Raw genomic sequence first — 17,114 nt, forward strand, 5'->3', positions numbered from 1 at the left:
CCACAGCTTAGAAATGGAAGATTCCAAGCAAATTCTATTTTCAGAGGGCAAAAGAAGGTGACATTTAGAAAACTGAAAATTACAATTTTTCAACCTTTTACATTTCAATTTCAGAGGCAACCAGACAGTCATGTTTTAAATAGCTCCAAAATTTGGAAGGAATATTATTTTAAATTAGAATTCTATCTAGTCAAAATATAAGTTAAGTAGGCAGGCTGAATAAATATTTTTTATATTTTTATTTATTTATTTTTTATTGCTGTTCAAGTACAGTTGTCTCCATTTTCCCCCCCACCAAAAAAGAACTCACATGACTCCACACCAGGAAGACAAACAATTCAATTACAAAATGGGCAAAGGACCTGAACAGACACTTCTCCAAGGAGGACATTCAGAGGGCCCAGAGACATATGAAAAGGTACTCAGCATCACTAGCCATCAGAGAGATGCAAATTAAAACCACAGTGAGATACCACTTCATACCAGTGATAATGGCTATCATAAACAAATCAACAAACAACAAGTGCTGGAGAGGATGTGAAGAAAAGGGAACCCTAGTGCACTGTTGGTGGGAGTGCAGACTGGTGTGGCCACTATGGGAAACAGTATGGAATTTCCTCAGAAAACTACAAATGGAACTGCCTTTTGACCCAGCAATTCCACTGCTAGGATTATATCCTAAGAACCTTGAAACTCCAATCCAAAAAAACCTATGAACCCCAATGGTCATAGCAGCACAATTTACAATAGCTAAGTGCTGGAAGCAACCTAAGTGCCCATCAGTAAATGAGTGGATCAAAAAACTATGGTACATTTACACAATGGAATACTATGCAGCAGAGAAAAGAAGGAGCTCCTATCCTCTGTGACAGCATGGATGGATCTGGAGAGCATCATGCTAAGTGAATAAATACATTTTAAACATGTGAGTTTATACACACAGACACACAAAATTCTCTCATGAACACAGAAAGTGATTAGACACTGTGTTCTGCCAACATGGGGGATGCAGTTAACCAAGAAAGGGCAGAACACAAAGCCCAGGAAGTAGCAAGGAATCTAACACAGGGAATAAGTAAAGGAAGCCCAGAACCCTAACAATCCCACAGGCCCAGGGAGCAAGGGCTATATTATCCATAACTGTGCTTTGAATGACAGCACGTTAGCAGAGACAGTGTAATTTTTGTGTATGGTTTTAATTTACACCTAAGGTATGCTTAGTTAATGTTCGAAGAAACAAAGTACGTGACCCAGTACATGAATTTTTTAACGCCTGTTGCAAATAAGTAGCTGTTATGTAAGATAACTCCGTGTAGGTTGTAAGGGAGGATTCCTATAGCTCTCATTAGCTATGAGACAATGAAAATGCTCTACACAAATGAACAGTTATCATCTGTCAAATTTGCTCTGGTTGGTTCGCAATAGCAAGCAAACTAGATTGAAGTAGGAGGATATGAAATTCCAAGGAAGATATCTTCAGGAAATATGTCCAAAACCTAATATGTCTGATTTTCTGCATGAACACTTTTATAATGTTCTAAGTGCTTTAAAAATATTAACTCATTTAATCCTTATAACTTCCGTATAGGTAGGTATTATTGCTACTATTATTATTACCATTATTTTTACCTTTACAAATATGGAGACAAAGGCAAAGATAATTGTTCTAGGTCTCACAGCTAGTAAATGGCAGAGATTTATTCAAACCCTAGCAGATGTGGCTTTGAAACAGCACACTATGTTACCCCTACTTGCTGAGTGCCAATTTTTTTCCAAATGAGTCTGTTTGAGATTTGGGGAAATATTAGTGAAGTATTTGTGTATGTATATATAACATACTATATGTAGGTTTCTATAACAGCTAATACATGTGATACAATAAAAATTAAAATATTTTCATTGTTTTATTAGAAGTAAACAATATTTATATTGCACAATAATGTATGCACTAAATATTAAATCAAAGTTTGTGATATGTAGCCATTCAGAGTTACTGAAGAGAATCATGGCTGGAGGTGTGATATGAAGCCATACTAAACAAGTGTGCTAAATCCTTATCTAATGAAAAGTATAGATGTTTAAAATGGAAATCAAAGAAAAAAGAATACAAGGACACTAAAGTGAATACTAAAAGCAAGCAGTATAGGGTCGACCAGATGACCTACTGGGAATGAGACTTACACGAGGTGGGTGAGGTGGGGGTTGCTATCTTCATTATCGGTTATGTAGTGGCTTTGACCTTTTAAATGTATCATTACTATGTTTTAAAGGTATTATTTTGACAAAATTTTAAAATTATATACACTAATATGTGTGTGTTTGAGCTATAGATTTTAGGGGATTCCTTTTATGCTTTTTAATTATTTCACAGAGTTTAGTCAAACAAGGCTGCAATTGATATATTAAGAGCAAATTATTTCTCTCAGCAAAAATCCAGCCACTTGTACATGAACAAAGCTCCTGGGAGCACTAATAGTCCAGCCACCATTAAAATAGATGCATCCCATATGCCAATGAATTTGAAATCTTACTAGAGTTTTATATCTTTTATACTACTCTCATGCATTGCTTTCTATTTTTTTTTAAGATTTTATTCACTTATTTTTAGAGGGAGGGGAAGGGAAGGAGAGAGGGAGAGAAACATCAATGATGGTTCCCTCTCATACACCCTCTACTGGGGACCTGTCTCCCAATCCAGGCATGTACCCTGGCTGGGAATTGAACCGGCAACCCTTTGGCTGGCAGTCTGGCACTCAAACCCCTGAGCCACACCAGCCAAGGCACTTTGTCTTTTAAAGTATCAATAATCTTCAGCAATTGTAACAAGAGAAATTCCTCAGTCTAAGACAATTTAGCAAAATATCCCCCCTTTTAAGAGGAAGAAGGAGAAGCTAGACAAACATAAAGGAAATATTAGAAGGTGCTAAAAGGAAAAAAAAGAGGTTAAAACAACACTACCACCACAACAGCACTTGAACCTTTTTTCAAATTTCTAGAAGGACTTTTCTCAGGTAGTCCAAGATGCCTATTATCACATTCTCTGCCAGACGAAATTTCAGGGCCTAATTTTTGATATGTAAAAGAAGAGAATTTGAAATAAATAATTTATTAGTTCTCCTTGAGCTTTAATTTATTTCACTATGAAATTTTTCTATGTTTTTAACATGTTCACATTCATTTTCTCATTTGATTTTCAAACAACTCTTCCTAGTAGTCAGCAGAGCAGGTGCATTATGGGTAGACTCAGGCTCACGATGATTAAATAGCCTGTACAAGCTCAAACAACTGGTAAGTTGCAGAAGGAAAACTCTAACTCAGATATTTTTTTACCATATATCTAAAGGTCTCCACTATGTTTCTATTTACATAATTATGCTGATTGAAAACTCATGGCTACTAAAGTGATATTTATGCTTGATTCAGTAAATATTTATTGAATAGACTGTGTCCAAAGCCCCATGGACTTCTAAAACACCAGTCTGTCATTAGAGAAACAATGGCAAAGCCACATCATGACACCTTGGGCCTCCTTTCTGCATTTAAGCAGAGTCAGATAAGACTTGGAAAAGTCTTTCATTAATTCTTAAAAGGCACACTCACACCTTCTCACCACCTTCATAATTTAATGTATTGAACTTTCATCAGAGCAGATTCGATGAAGATTTTGTCTCCATTTTGCAAGAATCAGTAATCAAAGCCAGTTACATTAGACTGTAATAGGAAAAACCAAGATATAGTAGAGAATATACTAACAGTGGAAAACATTCTGTGTTTTTAGTCTGGAAACAATGACACCAAATCTGGGAATCACTGTAGATGGTCATTTTTATTTATATCATGTCTCCCAGGATCCTTAAAATGTGACTGTTATCATATGCACACAAAATAAGAGGGAAGAGGGAAGAATGATTTCCAGATTTCTAGTTTAGGAGGCTGGGTAAGATGATGGTGCCTCTCAAAAGTATGAAATAACAAAAGCACTTAGAAGTAAAGGGAGACAGTAAATTTTATTTTAGGTATATACTTTTGAGAAATGCAATGGGTGATTTCTAGAAAGCAGCTGTATACCCACAATTGAGGGCAGGTCTTTCAGAGACTGGGTTGGAGAGAGGTACTCAGGAGTCATCATACTAGACTCTATCAAATAGAGGAAACAGTTAAAACCATGGAATAAAACAGGGAATGTGTATACAACAAAAAGAGCACAGGACAGAGGACAGAATCTCAAAGAGTTCTAAATGCTGGAAGCACTTTTTAAAAATGTTAGGGGGAACAGAGAGCTTCAGGGCATAGACAGGAGGGGTTAACAGAAGAGGGGGAAGGAAAAACTAAGAGAATAATGTCAGAGAAACATTTAATAAAAGGGGAGGGTCAGCATTCTAAACGTCGCAACTCAAGGAAGCTAACCACTAGCAAACTTCAATAGTTAGTAAATATTAGTGTTACTGCTGATTTTTGTGGGAGCAATTTTAGGGAGGTGGAGAGACGAGACGCTGTATTTTTGTGGGCAGGTCATGGGTGGAACAGTGAACAGAAAATGAAGAGTGAAGGCAGCCAGCCAGTTACTACTCTAATTTTCCTACAGTAAACTTGCAGCAACATCTGGGAAATAAAATTAAGAAATGACTGAAATAAGATTCCCTAAAAAAGAACATAAAGAAATAAGAGAGTAGCTGAAGGGGTGCTGTGCAGATTTAAAGATCATCTGTTATTTATATCCTGAGGGTTTAGAAAAGGATAAAAGAGAAAATAAAAAAAATGTGGTAGAGAGATATTACTATGAGAAAGCAAATAACGTTTGATTTTTTTCTTAAAATATGATATGAGTGTTCCTGTAAAAACTATGAGGAGATCATGTGTCACTCAGAACTTAGTGTCTAAAAGCTCTTAAGCTTGAATGCATTTCCCAGTTGAGACAGAAAGGCTAATTCTAAATAAAGAAAGGCATACATTTCCATAATCATTTACCACAAACTGGGGACAGCCCTGTAAGGCAGTCCACTACTATTTTACAGATGACAAACTAAGCTCCAATTGACCTGCCCATGGTTAGGAGGGAAGGGGGAGGTGGTTCAGAAACAGTGCTTTGAACCTAATGCTCTTTCCTCTTCCCTGTGCCCTTTCATAATACTTATGTGAACAGTTTGGATAAGTCATGTAAATTAAGCTTCCTGGCTTCAGAATAAGACGGATTCTTTTAAAAAACAAAATTATAGTCAGTCAATGAAATAATATCTGAAAATAAGGTTTTTAAAAAATTTGTGTCTTTCTCTCAAAAGGCATTACAATTTTTTCCTGAAATACAAAAACTAGAAAATGTTATCTTAGATGTATGTGTTAAAGAAAAAACTAACAGTGAAACAGAATGTGTTGTAGCAAAGTAAATGTGAAATACCTGTTATGGTGAGAAAAAACTCATTTAAAAAAGTATTTGGAATAAAGCTTCTAGTAGGAATTAGAGACACAAAAATGTATTTCTCTAAAACAGAGCCTAACACTACTTTTAATACCAACATTAGGTACAGTTTACAGATTTTGTTTTTTAATTTGTACATACATTTTTATCTCTTTTCCCCTTAAACAAAGTACATCTAAATAAAATTCCAGAATCTGTTTTATATAATGAACAAACAAATAAACAAACAAAAAACAGTTCCACATAAGCAGAGAACATTGGTTGTTTTTTTGTATTCACCTTTTTTAAAAGATCTTCCATAAAAAAAAGTCTTAAAATCTCTTTTGTTACACTTGAAGCCAAAACTGCCTTAAGCTGCCTGCTGATAAATCAGGTCTAGATGTTAGTACACTACAATATCATTGGAAGCATGAATTCAGGGTGAAAATTGCCCTCAATTATTGGTATAGGTTCTTGAGATTAAAGTCGGAATGGCCTGTGCTGGGCTGTCTAGGTACGGAGTGCTGTCGTTGTTGGAGGGGTTAAAGTTGGAGCTACTGATGCATATATATCAGGGAGGATTCATAAAATCACGACCGTGGAGCCTGGGTCAATCCATTGCTGTGAAAGAGCAGTGACCAATAGAAAGGGGAGAAGAAGATCCAAGAAGACTGAGGTAAGTGGGCTTCTGCAGCTCTGTCAAAGTGGAAACAATAGATCAAAAGGTGTTCATGGTGACTGGTCAGAGTAAGCTTATTTTTTTTTCTTATAGGAGGCTTGACAGCATGAAATAAAAACAAATTCCTTTTGTCAAAGGTTTTTTTTTTCCTTTGTGTTTTTTTTCTTAACTGAGTTTCAGCGAACTTCAGACCCAGACACAGGACTCAACGGTATATTTCCTGGACAGCAAGGTAAACTATTTTGCACTTTTTAAAACTCTTAAAGTTAAGAATTCAAAGTTCTGATTCATCAGAGGCAGGGTTACAGCTTCAACAACTCAAACAAATCCCTATCCTGAAAAAAAATACAAAGAAAGGGATATTTTAATGTTTCTGCTGGAAGTGACCACAGCAGCATTCTGCAACTGTAAGCAATCCGACAGCTTGAGGAAGCAGCTCTGCACTTGTCCTTTCCCTCAATTTAGTAGCCAGATTGAAATTCAGCATTTCATAAGCAATGCTGGTTTATTTTATCTTTTCCTGAAGAATCAGTAAAATTTATTTGGTCCTTATTATCAACCAGTTGAACTAAATGTATATGGGTTAAATGTTAATGATTATATATATATATACATATTATATACATTATATCTATATATAGCTATATATAGATATAGATATATTCCTGTCAAAAGAGTTTATTATACCTATAATCTTGTTTATAACCATTCAAACGGGTTTATGGTTTTCAGATGTATCATGCCAGTGAGGGTTAACCTATTCTTCATTAGCGGCCACACTGAAAATAGGGAACTCTACCTGCACCCTAAACATGTTGTTTTGTTTTGTTTATCAACCATAGAAATGCCATAATTAAATACATATTTCCCTAATTGTGACATATAGAGATTTCTTCATTCAAATTTCTTAGCTGAACAACTTAATCCTGTGCTTACATTAGAAGTCTCTCCCCACGCCCCAAAATAAAACTTACCTGAGCAGTTGAGCAACAGAGTAAAAGATTAATCACACGCTTTTCTTCAGATCTTAAAATCTTCCTCAAAACAAACTGCTAAAATGTTCTTTGATTGCTTTCTTTGGTTCAAGGCCCAAAGAGCCTGGGAAATCTCATCCAGATGTTCTGCTCATTTAGGAATAAAAGTAAAAGCATATGCCTACTTCCTAGGAACAACAGACTCTCAATTTGAATTATTTAAAGGTCACCTTTTTGTACTCTTGCATTCAACTCCAGATTTCAGTTAACTTCCCTGCATTAAATAGCTTGAAATGGAAAAGCACTTAGAGTGCCTAAAATTTGCTTTTCATTTCTCAGTTTTCATTGCATTTGGGTTAAAACCAGAAAGCTACAAGTTGGTGAGTCAGTTTCAGCATTTGCAAAGTGCTTCATATAGTGTCTACTAAATAAATGGGTATAAATCAATACCTCTGTATAAAATGTTGATATTGTTTACCCTCCCCTCATAGAAGCAACGTTTACTGATCACTTTGGTGTATACAATTATCTAAAGATCAAGATCTTCAATACCTAACAATTGTATCCTTTGCTCTAGATACCATAATGGCAACCACAGTCTGTCTCATCATCTGGGTGGTATTCATAACAGGCTCAGTGTGGACTCGGACTGTGAGACAGGTCTATGAGGTCCATGATCCAGAAGATTGGAATGAGCAAGACTTTGATTGTCCCAGGGAATGTTTCTGTCCCCCCAGTTTCCCTACTGCTTTATATTGTGAAAATCGTGGTCTCAAAGAAATCCCTGCTATTCCTTCAAGGATCTGGTATCTTTATCTTGAAAACAATCTCATAGAAACAATTCCCGAGAAGCCATTTGAAAATGCTACCCAGCTGAGATGGATTAATCTCAACAAGAACAAAATAACCAACTATGGAATTGAAAAAGGAGCCCTGAGCCAGCTAAAGAAGCTGCTTTTCTTATTTCTGGAAGATAATGAGCTAGAGGAGGTACCTTCTCCATTGCCAAGAAGTTTAGAACAATTACAATTAGCCAGAAACAAGGTGTCCAGAATTCCTCAAGGGACCTTCAGCAACCTGGAGAACCTGACCCTTCTTGACCTGCAACACAATAAACTGTTAGACAATGCCTTTCAAAGAGACACCTTTAAGGGACTTAAGAACCTCATACAGTTAAATATGGCCAAGAATTCCCTGAGGAATATGCCACCAAGATTACCAGCCAACACAATGCAACTGTTTTTAGACAACAATTCCATCGAGGGAATACCAGAAAATTATTTTAATGTGATTCCTAAAGTGGCCTTCCTGAGACTGAACCACAACAAGTTATCAGATGCAGGTCTCCCTTCCAGTGGTTTTGATGTGTCATCCATTCTAGATCTTCAACTGTCTCACAATCGGCTCACGAAGGTCCCCCGAATCAACGCCCATCTGCAGCACCTTCACCTGGATCATAACAAAATCAAGAGTGAGTAGCCATCAGGGTGTGTCTTTGACCAAAATGTTCACAGTCATTAAATTCATTCCATATCTTCTTTAAAAATCACTCAAAATCTGTTGTTCTTTTCCCCCAACTAATGTGTACTTACATTTTTAAAGTGTATTTTCAGTTTTTAAGTGTACTAAGTCAAGAACCCATGGACAAAGACAACGGGGGTGGGGGAGGATTGAATGTGGGAGGTGGGGGGGCTGAGTAAGTCAGGGGAGAGTAATGGGGGGAAAATGGGGACAAATGTAACTGAAAAGCAATTTTAAAAAGAGACATCAACTTGAAAAAACGTGTATTAAGCTTTATCTATTTACAGATAGTTTCAATGAACCCAAAAGTTTCAATCTTCAAACTGCAGATTGAAAAGTGGACTTTAGTAACCCATGGTGGGCAATTATCTACTGGGGAAACTAAAAATCTCTCCTTCTTTAACTTTAAGAAGATCCTGATTTTTCTGCCTCACTGAGTAGATTTATTTAAGAAAATGTTCCAGGCACTAACAATGTCACAAACAATAACAGAAGAGATATGATTTAGAAGTTATCAGAAAGGTACCTTTGTCCTAAAAACAGATCCCTGACACCTCGTTAGAGCCCCTGCTTTGGGCAGTGGGTTTCTCACACTTCAGTGTGCACAGACCCTGAGGCTCCACCTCAGAGATTCTGATGGAGTAGGTCTGACGGGACCAGAGACGATCCACTTCTAACAAGTCCCCAGGTGATGCTGAGACTGCTGCATTGGGGACCATGCACTGGGGACCAATACTGCCCGGTTAAGGCTGTGCTCAACTTACATGGAAACAAATATCCCTGGAAGTTGGCAACTGCTTAGGACTAATAGCAATCAATAAGGTAGAATACCCTCTCCTTTCCTGAAAATAGCTTTTAGTAAGGGAGAGTGAGATGAGTGCCAAGTGCTTTGGAGGCAGAGGTGCCATCAAGAAACGATGTAGTTATAGAAAGAGGAGGCTGGGGACGTTAAAGGCAAACTTGGTGCCTTCACAGTTATGCCTGAGATGTGGCTGACCGTGGTGCAGAAGTGGACAGTGTCTTGGTGCAGCCACAGGGTTGCTGGAATCAGCCTGGTACCTCTCCATGCACCCTCAATCCCAGCACAAGCCCTTTAGGAAAGAAGTCCTGAGGAGACTTCTCCTGAACAGCCTTAGCAAATGTATGCCCCCAGTGAGAATCGGTCAGATGGTTTGTAGGAAAACAACACAGGTAATTGTCAGAAGGCTATGCTGCCTGGTTATTACAAACTAAGATTTTCTTTAAGTATATGATTGCATAAACATCCCATTTATAAAAACAGACCATGCACTGCTCAGTTATTCAAGATCTGGTTGGGCTTTCTAACAGCATACTTGAGCATAGAATCCAGGAATTAATAAGCAGGTTGCTGCCAGGACAATAATTTTTCCATGGTGATGAGATATGTTGTTTAATCCTGTAGTCAAAAGCAAACCATGCAGCACAAAATGTGATTATAATCTGTTTCACTGAACCAGATAATTCAACAGCCAATACTGATCAAAATGCATGCGATTTTTTTCTGATAAAAATTCTGTACTTCTACAGGTGCATTCCTCATCTGACAACAAGAGCCTCATAAACACTTGAGGTGGAGAGTTAATTTAAAGTGATTCCCCATAAATCCCTGTTTGTGAATTAGGGATCCCCCCCTGAGAATTTAAGAATGGGGGTGTTTAGGAATGAGATAGCAAAATTCAACACGCAGGTGGGCCCATACGTCATTACATGAAGTTACATAAAGAAGAATAGGACTCTGTAGTTCTTTCATTCATATTTTAGAAAGTTTTTACAAAGTGTTTTCTCACATATTTCTATCTTGCAATTGGTCTCACACCTTAGTGAGCATCAGAATCACCTGGAGGACTGTGTGTCCCACTCAGTAGGTCTGAGGTGGGGCCTAACCACGTAGGTCCCAGGTAAACTATTGGTACTGCTGCTCCAGGACCTCCTTTGAGAGCCACAAGTTATCCTCATAAGTGCCTTGTGTTCTATTGTTAGGGATTTCTGAGGAAAGAGAAACTGAGGCTCAACTAGAGGAGGGTGTATATTTGCCAAGGACAGAGAGTGAATACAATAGCAGGAAACAGAGCCCAGGGCTTCTCATTTAAAATATTTTCCTCCACACATATACTATAATAACAGCACGATTTTCATCAATTCTGAGAATACAAAAGTTTAGAAAGCTTTCTATCAATAATTTTAAGAGCAATTTCATCAACAAAGAGAAATTGATTTATTTGCTTCTTAATGTAGATATAAAGCATGGTCATTTTTGCTTTCCAAGAAAAATAATTTAAAGTAAGTATTTTCATGGCTATTATTGGCTCACCATTACATCACACTGTATTATATTAATTGTTAAAATGCTTAGTTTTTCTGGCCACATAGTCTACTCTAGTTGTTAATAAAGCAGTTTCCAAGAAATATACCTTTTATAGGAAGAGTCCTCAGAATTTACAAGGCAGTGAACTTGTCGTATGCAAACTGATGGCAGCAAATTGATTTCTTCCGGATGACTCAAGGGACTTTAAATTTAGCAAAATGTTGTGTGTTCAAATAAGTGACTTCTAGGTGCCTCTCAGAAATGCCATAATTAATTTATAAAAACATAATTAAATTTAGAGCACGTGTTTCTTGTGTTGCATGCATTCACACAAGCTTTGATTAAGGGGCATGAGGGTGATAAGGATGAGGAGACAGCACAGAGAAGGGACACAATCTCCCCGGTAGGAAGGGCGCCCTGTGCAGTAGGAAGAGGCTGGGCTGGGATCCAGCGCTGACTCGCTTGCTGAAATACCTCATGTGCATTGCCTTACCTGTCTGAACCACTATTCTCACAATACCCAGGTGAGGAGCAAAATAATGGCTGATAAAGGCTGTGTGATGATAATTGATAACGTAAACAAAATAACTTTATAAACACAAAACTGTTTTACAAATATGAGTCATTTTTAGCTAGTTTACAAAATGGCATAACACCCTAGCAAAGCAACCTCACTCTATGCATGAAATCTTTCCAGATGATATAAATACCTATGTACCAACAGAACAAAAGGGGAACCATTGCCTGACTTAGGTGTGTCTCATCGTCTAAGGAAGAATTCCTGCTCCACATAGTTTCAGAATGGGATTTAGAGGCAGAATACATAGATTCATGGTTTCGATCAGCTACTGCACTTCCCTGAATTTTGCTAGTTTAACAGGCCTTCTCTCCTGACCTCAGTATTGTCACTAATGCCAATGGCTCTGATCCAAGGCAGGTGCACAATTTCTCACATCCTAACCATATGAAAAGCCTGATGGATTATTTCCTGGCTTGAATTCTGTGTAATTCAATTTTTGGCACATGTTTCCTTTCCAATTAAACACACTTAAGAATCAAAATTCAAGTTATTTTTATGCATTACGTACACACATACTTATGTTAACTCTACTTTTTAAAAAACAGGCTATACACTATTAATTTGAAATTTTGCATTTTAAGGTAATTTTCAAGCACTTTCTCTAGTAGACTGATTTTTCACCTATGCATCCATCCATCCATCCACCCATTCACCCATCCACTTCTTCCCATATCCAACTTTAACTGTAGTTTCTAGCGAATACCCTAAATCTTACCTGTCTCAGCCTATACTAACCTAAGCATGTCTCATCTCATCATGTTTCCATCAAAGTTTTTAATAATGTGTCCTTTTTAGTGCTCTGTACTAAGTAAAGCAGAAAATGTAATGAGATGACTATGCATATGTTGCCCTTTTTTTCCAGAAATACTTTTAGAAGACAGATATGTATAACCCCCATCTTAAGCAAAAATGATTTGTATCCCTGCCACTTTCATAGATTATAAGACTGGCCCTCAATACAACTGTTGCAAGTTTCTTGGTCTTCTGCGCCCTAGCCTCTTGTGTTCCAATTCACTCATTCTTGCTCTCTTTGTCTCCCTAGATGTGAACGTTTCTGTAATATGTCCTACCCCTGCCACACTTCCTGCAGACCAAGATTCCTTCAGTTACGGGCCTCACCTGAGCTACCTTCGGCTGGATGGAAATGAAATCAAATCCCCAATCCCAATGGATTTAATGACCTGCTTCAGGCTCCTTCAGACTATCATTATTTAAACACATTTTCAACAATCTAAAATTGGTTGAATTAACAAGCTAATATTTCTGACCTGAAATTTGGATAACATTTATAGGTTTAAAACAAAAATCACACTTCCAACAGCTCTTGGCCACCATTTTCATCCGTGCAGTTCAGTTTTTCCATTCAAAGATGCTTTCACAATGGCATGTAGGACAGCCTTCTTTTTTAAAGAAATAAAACAGACACAGAGTTAAGTGGTTTATCAACTCAAAGATAATTCTTTTTTTGTCTCTTTCACAACTTATTAATACCAAATAATGCAGTTACATTGTTGTGGCACAGAAAGAACATATTTCTATATGTTCAAAAGTGCTTATGCAGGGACTATATTTACAGTATAAATATAGCACCACAACAGGAGGTAGGATGATCTGAAGAAAATAAAAAGATGAGATCTCTGTCATAATTATAAAGGAATAATTAAATTCAGATAGCTAAGTAGCTTTTGTAGGTAAAAGTTTAATATTTAGCTCAAGAATGAATATGAAATACATCAAATACTTCATAATGAGTTTTATAGCCTTTTCATACCAAATAACAGAGCAATAGCCACTTTTAGGTTACTACTGTTTTCTATAGCAGCTATTCTTATATATAGTGCAATGTACTCCAGTAATTAAACTCCTACGTTTTTCACGTCTATCATAACACATTTCTGACAGAATCTTAGTATTTTAACATTTGAAATCCACTAGAATTGCAGTGTTCAGCTCATATATTTGTTGGTGTTTCGGGGATTTAAAAAAATAAAAAGAGTGAATGCTTTCTAACAAACAGAAGTTAAAAATATTTATTTCAGGGACATGACTCACAAGTTTTATTAGAAACACATTTTAATAGAAAAATGTTACAGTAACAATTGTTTCCACTTTTCTAGCATGGCTATATTTTCCCATTTTGTATCTCCTTTTATTGTAATAAACATGAGAGGAAATTCATATTCTGAGTACCTGACATAATACACCTGTTTTTCATGAGTTAAAAAGAAATTAACCCCGAATTTTGTTAAGTAACAAAGTATAGTTTACTTTGGGCTTGTGACTTTGTAAGACATATGCTATAAACAATAAATATTCCATAGACACTAATGTGTGCGTTTATATATTTTTCCAAAACGGTATCCTATAAAATCCTACAAAATGCAATATATTTCCTTAGAAAAAGGACCGTATATATTTGTGAAAAATCAGATGAAAGAAATTCAAACATATTACTTTACTCCAAAGCTTCTCAGAAGCTTAATATGTTATTCTGTAATGTGAATTCCCAAGAAGAGAATATAATGTGCAGTCTTTCCTACTTATTTTTACAACAGAACTTACTTGGGGATGGGAAGGAAGAACTAGCTAACAGACTTTGAACATAGTTTTTAAAGTATAAGAAATCAAATTAATTGATGTTAAGAAAAAGAATGTTCTTAAAAAGACTGCAAAGTACACTAATAACATTGTATCAGATACAATTATGTCATAAAATATAGGTAATCAGGTATCGTTAGGCTGGGGGAAAAGAATATGTTGAGAGAAACATAAAACTTTAAATATTTGAAAACTCACTGTGTGGAAAGGGACAAAGGATGTTCCAGGAAGCTCCAAAATGAAGAGCAGAGTATATGGGTCAAATTTAGCATGAGCCATATATTAGTTCTAGTCAAGAAGGAAATTTCTAATAGTTGTTAGGTGTTACTCAGCAATGAAAGCAACTTTTCCTGAGGTAGAATTACCCACCAGTGGAACAAAGCTTGAGTGATGAGTCAAGAGAAAGAATATAAAAACGATTCCCAACCTGTAAGCAAAGTTGTGAAATGTTCACCTTAAGCTTTTTCAGTTCTAAAATTTCTATTTCTCCCCTCCTTCCTTCTCTTCCTTTATTCTTGTCTTTTTCCTTTATTTTGGAAAATATACTTTGAACACCGCATATGTATCAGACTCTATTACACACAGGAGATATAATAGTGCTCACAGCTTATACTATACTAAGTGGATAAGACACAAATTAGCTAAATAATAACAATCTTTAATTCGTGAGTGTTGGGAACCACCTTGCCTGGTTTCAGAAGCTGCAACCCCCATGGCTAAGGCTGAGTGAGAGACCCTGAGACCCTAAGCCTCTCAGGAGACGAAACTTATCTCCCTGGCAGGAGCACCACCTCTGCCCACTTTACTTCACCCTGCCTGGCCACTCAGAGCATAAATGGTTAGCCAATGATGGGTAAGTTCCTCAAGGGAAGGACAACCTAAGACAGGTGCATTCATGAGGGGGCCCTCTCGGAAGGACTTGGGGGGCTATAGAAAAAGGGGGTGATGGACCCTCACCCCTCGGCTTTGACATAGCTTGAGTCCTCATTCTGTCCACAAGAAGTGTCCTAATCTCTTGGCTGCCTTACTTCCCCTGCCTGACTTAAGCCTGAAACAATGCCAGAGGTAGGTGAGGTCCTGTGCTGGAAAAGGCTGGTTCCCTAGGGAGATCAAGCATAAGAAAGAATAGATAAGATCCTGGGAAACCTGCTTTGCTAATACCCTCAATTTAAATGATAAGGGTCCAAGCCTGAAAAGAGCTTGTTTCCCCAAAGTTTTATGGTACTTTAGCTAACTGACCCTGACTCAGAATAAGCCATGAGAGTTCTTTGAATGTTATCTATTTGATTATTACTGCCTGACAATGATTGATGAGCTTTCCATACATGCCCTGTATTCCTGTGCAAATTAAGCCAATAAAAGCCTGTTAAGGCAAGGGTCCCGGTGCTCTTCTCTTGAGAGAGTGGTGCACCATCCCTTTTCCTCCACAGGACTCCCGTAGTCCCTGTGAATTTGTCTCATCTCAGCCACAATGCTGCGGACACTGCTTGTTGGTGACCAAGTCACGTGAGTGCTATTAACAGACCTGCATGGTACAAAGAAATTAATAGTAGTGATTTGATATTTATATAACACATGTGACAAAAGCCTTCTACTTAGAATATAGAATGTGGCCTCAAAATTCTACAGTAAGACAATCCACTTAGAAAATGAGCAAAAGACATGAACAGACATTTCACTTAAAGCGGGAGGAAAGATGTTTGATCTTGTCGGCCATTAGAGACATGCAGATTATAACCACAGTGAAACCTCACTACACACCTGTCAGAATGGCCAGAATAAAACAACACAGGAGCACCATCACGTACTGATCAGGATGTGGAAGGAACACTCATTCATTGCTGGTAGGAATGTAAAATGGTTCAGCTACTTTGAAAACCATTTGGCAGTTTCTTCTAAAACTAAACGCACAACTACCATGAGACCTGGCGATATCATTCTTGGACATTTGTCCAGAGAAACAAAAATGTACATTCACACAAAAACTGTACATGAGTGTTCCGAGCAGCTTTATTTGTAAACACCAAAAAGTGGAAACAGCTAAAATGTGCTCCCCCAGGTGACTGGTCGAACACACCGAAACATCCACATATGGAGGGCTACACAGCAGCAAAAAGGAATGAAGGACATGCATGCAAGGCCTCAGTGCTTTTCAAGGGAACTACACTGTGTAGAAAAGGCCAATGTCAAAAAGTCACAAGTTATGATTCTACTTACATAATATCCTTGAAATAAAATTGCAGACATGGAGGAGCAATTCTTGGTTGCGAGGGTTAAAGATGGGGCTGGAGGTGGGGACAGAGCAACTCTGTCTCAATTATGTTGGTCACCTCCATCTGCACAAAGGTGAGCAGAACTCTACACACATGTACAAATGAGTGCATGGGAAACTGGTGAAAAAAGACTAAACCCTGTGAACCTCCGTGAATCTCAGCGTCAGCCTTTCAGTTGAGTCCATAATTTAATTTAAAATGAAAGCTAAAATTACTCTGAAAGACTTGAACCATAGGTATTAGTAATGCGGGGGTGCTGGGGACAACTGTAATTGAATAACAATAAACAATAGATATTATCTGTGGGATTGATTGTGAGGCAGGTGGACTGGAATGGGGTGGGAGAATTCAGCTGGGATTCCACTAACATAGGGCGAGGTATCAGCCAATAGATTCAACGTGTTTTTCTTTATTGTTTTAACAGTTTCATGAAGCAATGCTGGGATATATACCTTGAATGGATAATATTTCTCAGTCTAGTCCTATCTGCCTTATAATTACTGATAGACACCAAAAGCCAGACTCAGAAAAGAATAATCTTAAGAAAGTTTTTTTTTTTAAATCGTATATAACATCTTATACTTGCATGGGTGTATATGAAGCTATCTACCACCAACCTTGTTTATAATACCCAGGAATGGAACAACCCAAATATCTATCAACAGAGGACAGTACAATGAAATACAGTGTAACATACACAGAAAAGAAAACAGCCACTGGTTTTAGAGACTTAATATGAAAAAAATATAAAATACCTCAATATACTTT

General features: G+C 37.3%; 1 protein-coding gene across 3 annotated transcripts; it reads left to right on the forward strand.

Moving 5' to 3' along the window:
* Positions 1 to 5,983: 5,983 nt before the first annotated feature.
* On the forward strand, positions 5,984 to 13,786 carry KERA (keratocan). Of its 3 annotated transcripts, none has more exons than XM_045191509.2 (4): positions 5,984 to 6,071; positions 6,168 to 6,306; positions 7,626 to 8,519; positions 12,518 to 13,786. In XM_045191509.2, the coding sequence occupies exons 3-4, from the start codon at positions 7,634 to 7,636 to the stop codon at positions 12,688 to 12,690; spliced, it is 1,059 nt and encodes a 352-aa protein (XP_045047444.1). In that variant the 5' UTR covers positions 5,984 to 6,071; positions 6,168 to 6,306; positions 7,626 to 7,633; the 3' UTR covers positions 12,691 to 13,786. The 3 variants fall into 3 exon arrangements, with proteins under 3 accessions (XP_045047444.1, XP_024414976.1, XP_045047519.1); XM_045191584.3 differs by having other exon boundaries at positions 5,991 to 6,071; positions 6,255 to 6,306; XM_024559208.3 differs by lacking the exon at positions 6,168 to 6,306.
* Positions 13,787 to 17,114: the final 3,328 nt, after the last annotated feature.

This window comes from Desmodus rotundus, chromosome 3, assembly GCF_022682495.2.
Source record: "Desmodus rotundus isolate HL8 chromosome 3, HLdesRot8A.1, whole genome shotgun sequence".
Classification (NCBI taxonomy): domain Eukaryota; kingdom Metazoa; phylum Chordata; class Mammalia; order Chiroptera; family Phyllostomidae; genus Desmodus; species Desmodus rotundus.

Excerpts from the sequence above, each read along its gene's own strand:
- KERA (XM_045191509.2), top strand. The coding sequence starts at position 7,634 with ATGGCAACCACAGTCTGTCTCATCATCTGGGTGGTATTCATAACAGGC. Across the intron at positions 8,520-12,517 it reads GGATCATAACAAAATCAAGA|ATGTGAACGTTTCTGTAATA; the intron begins GTGAGTAGCCAT and ends TTGTCTCCCTAG.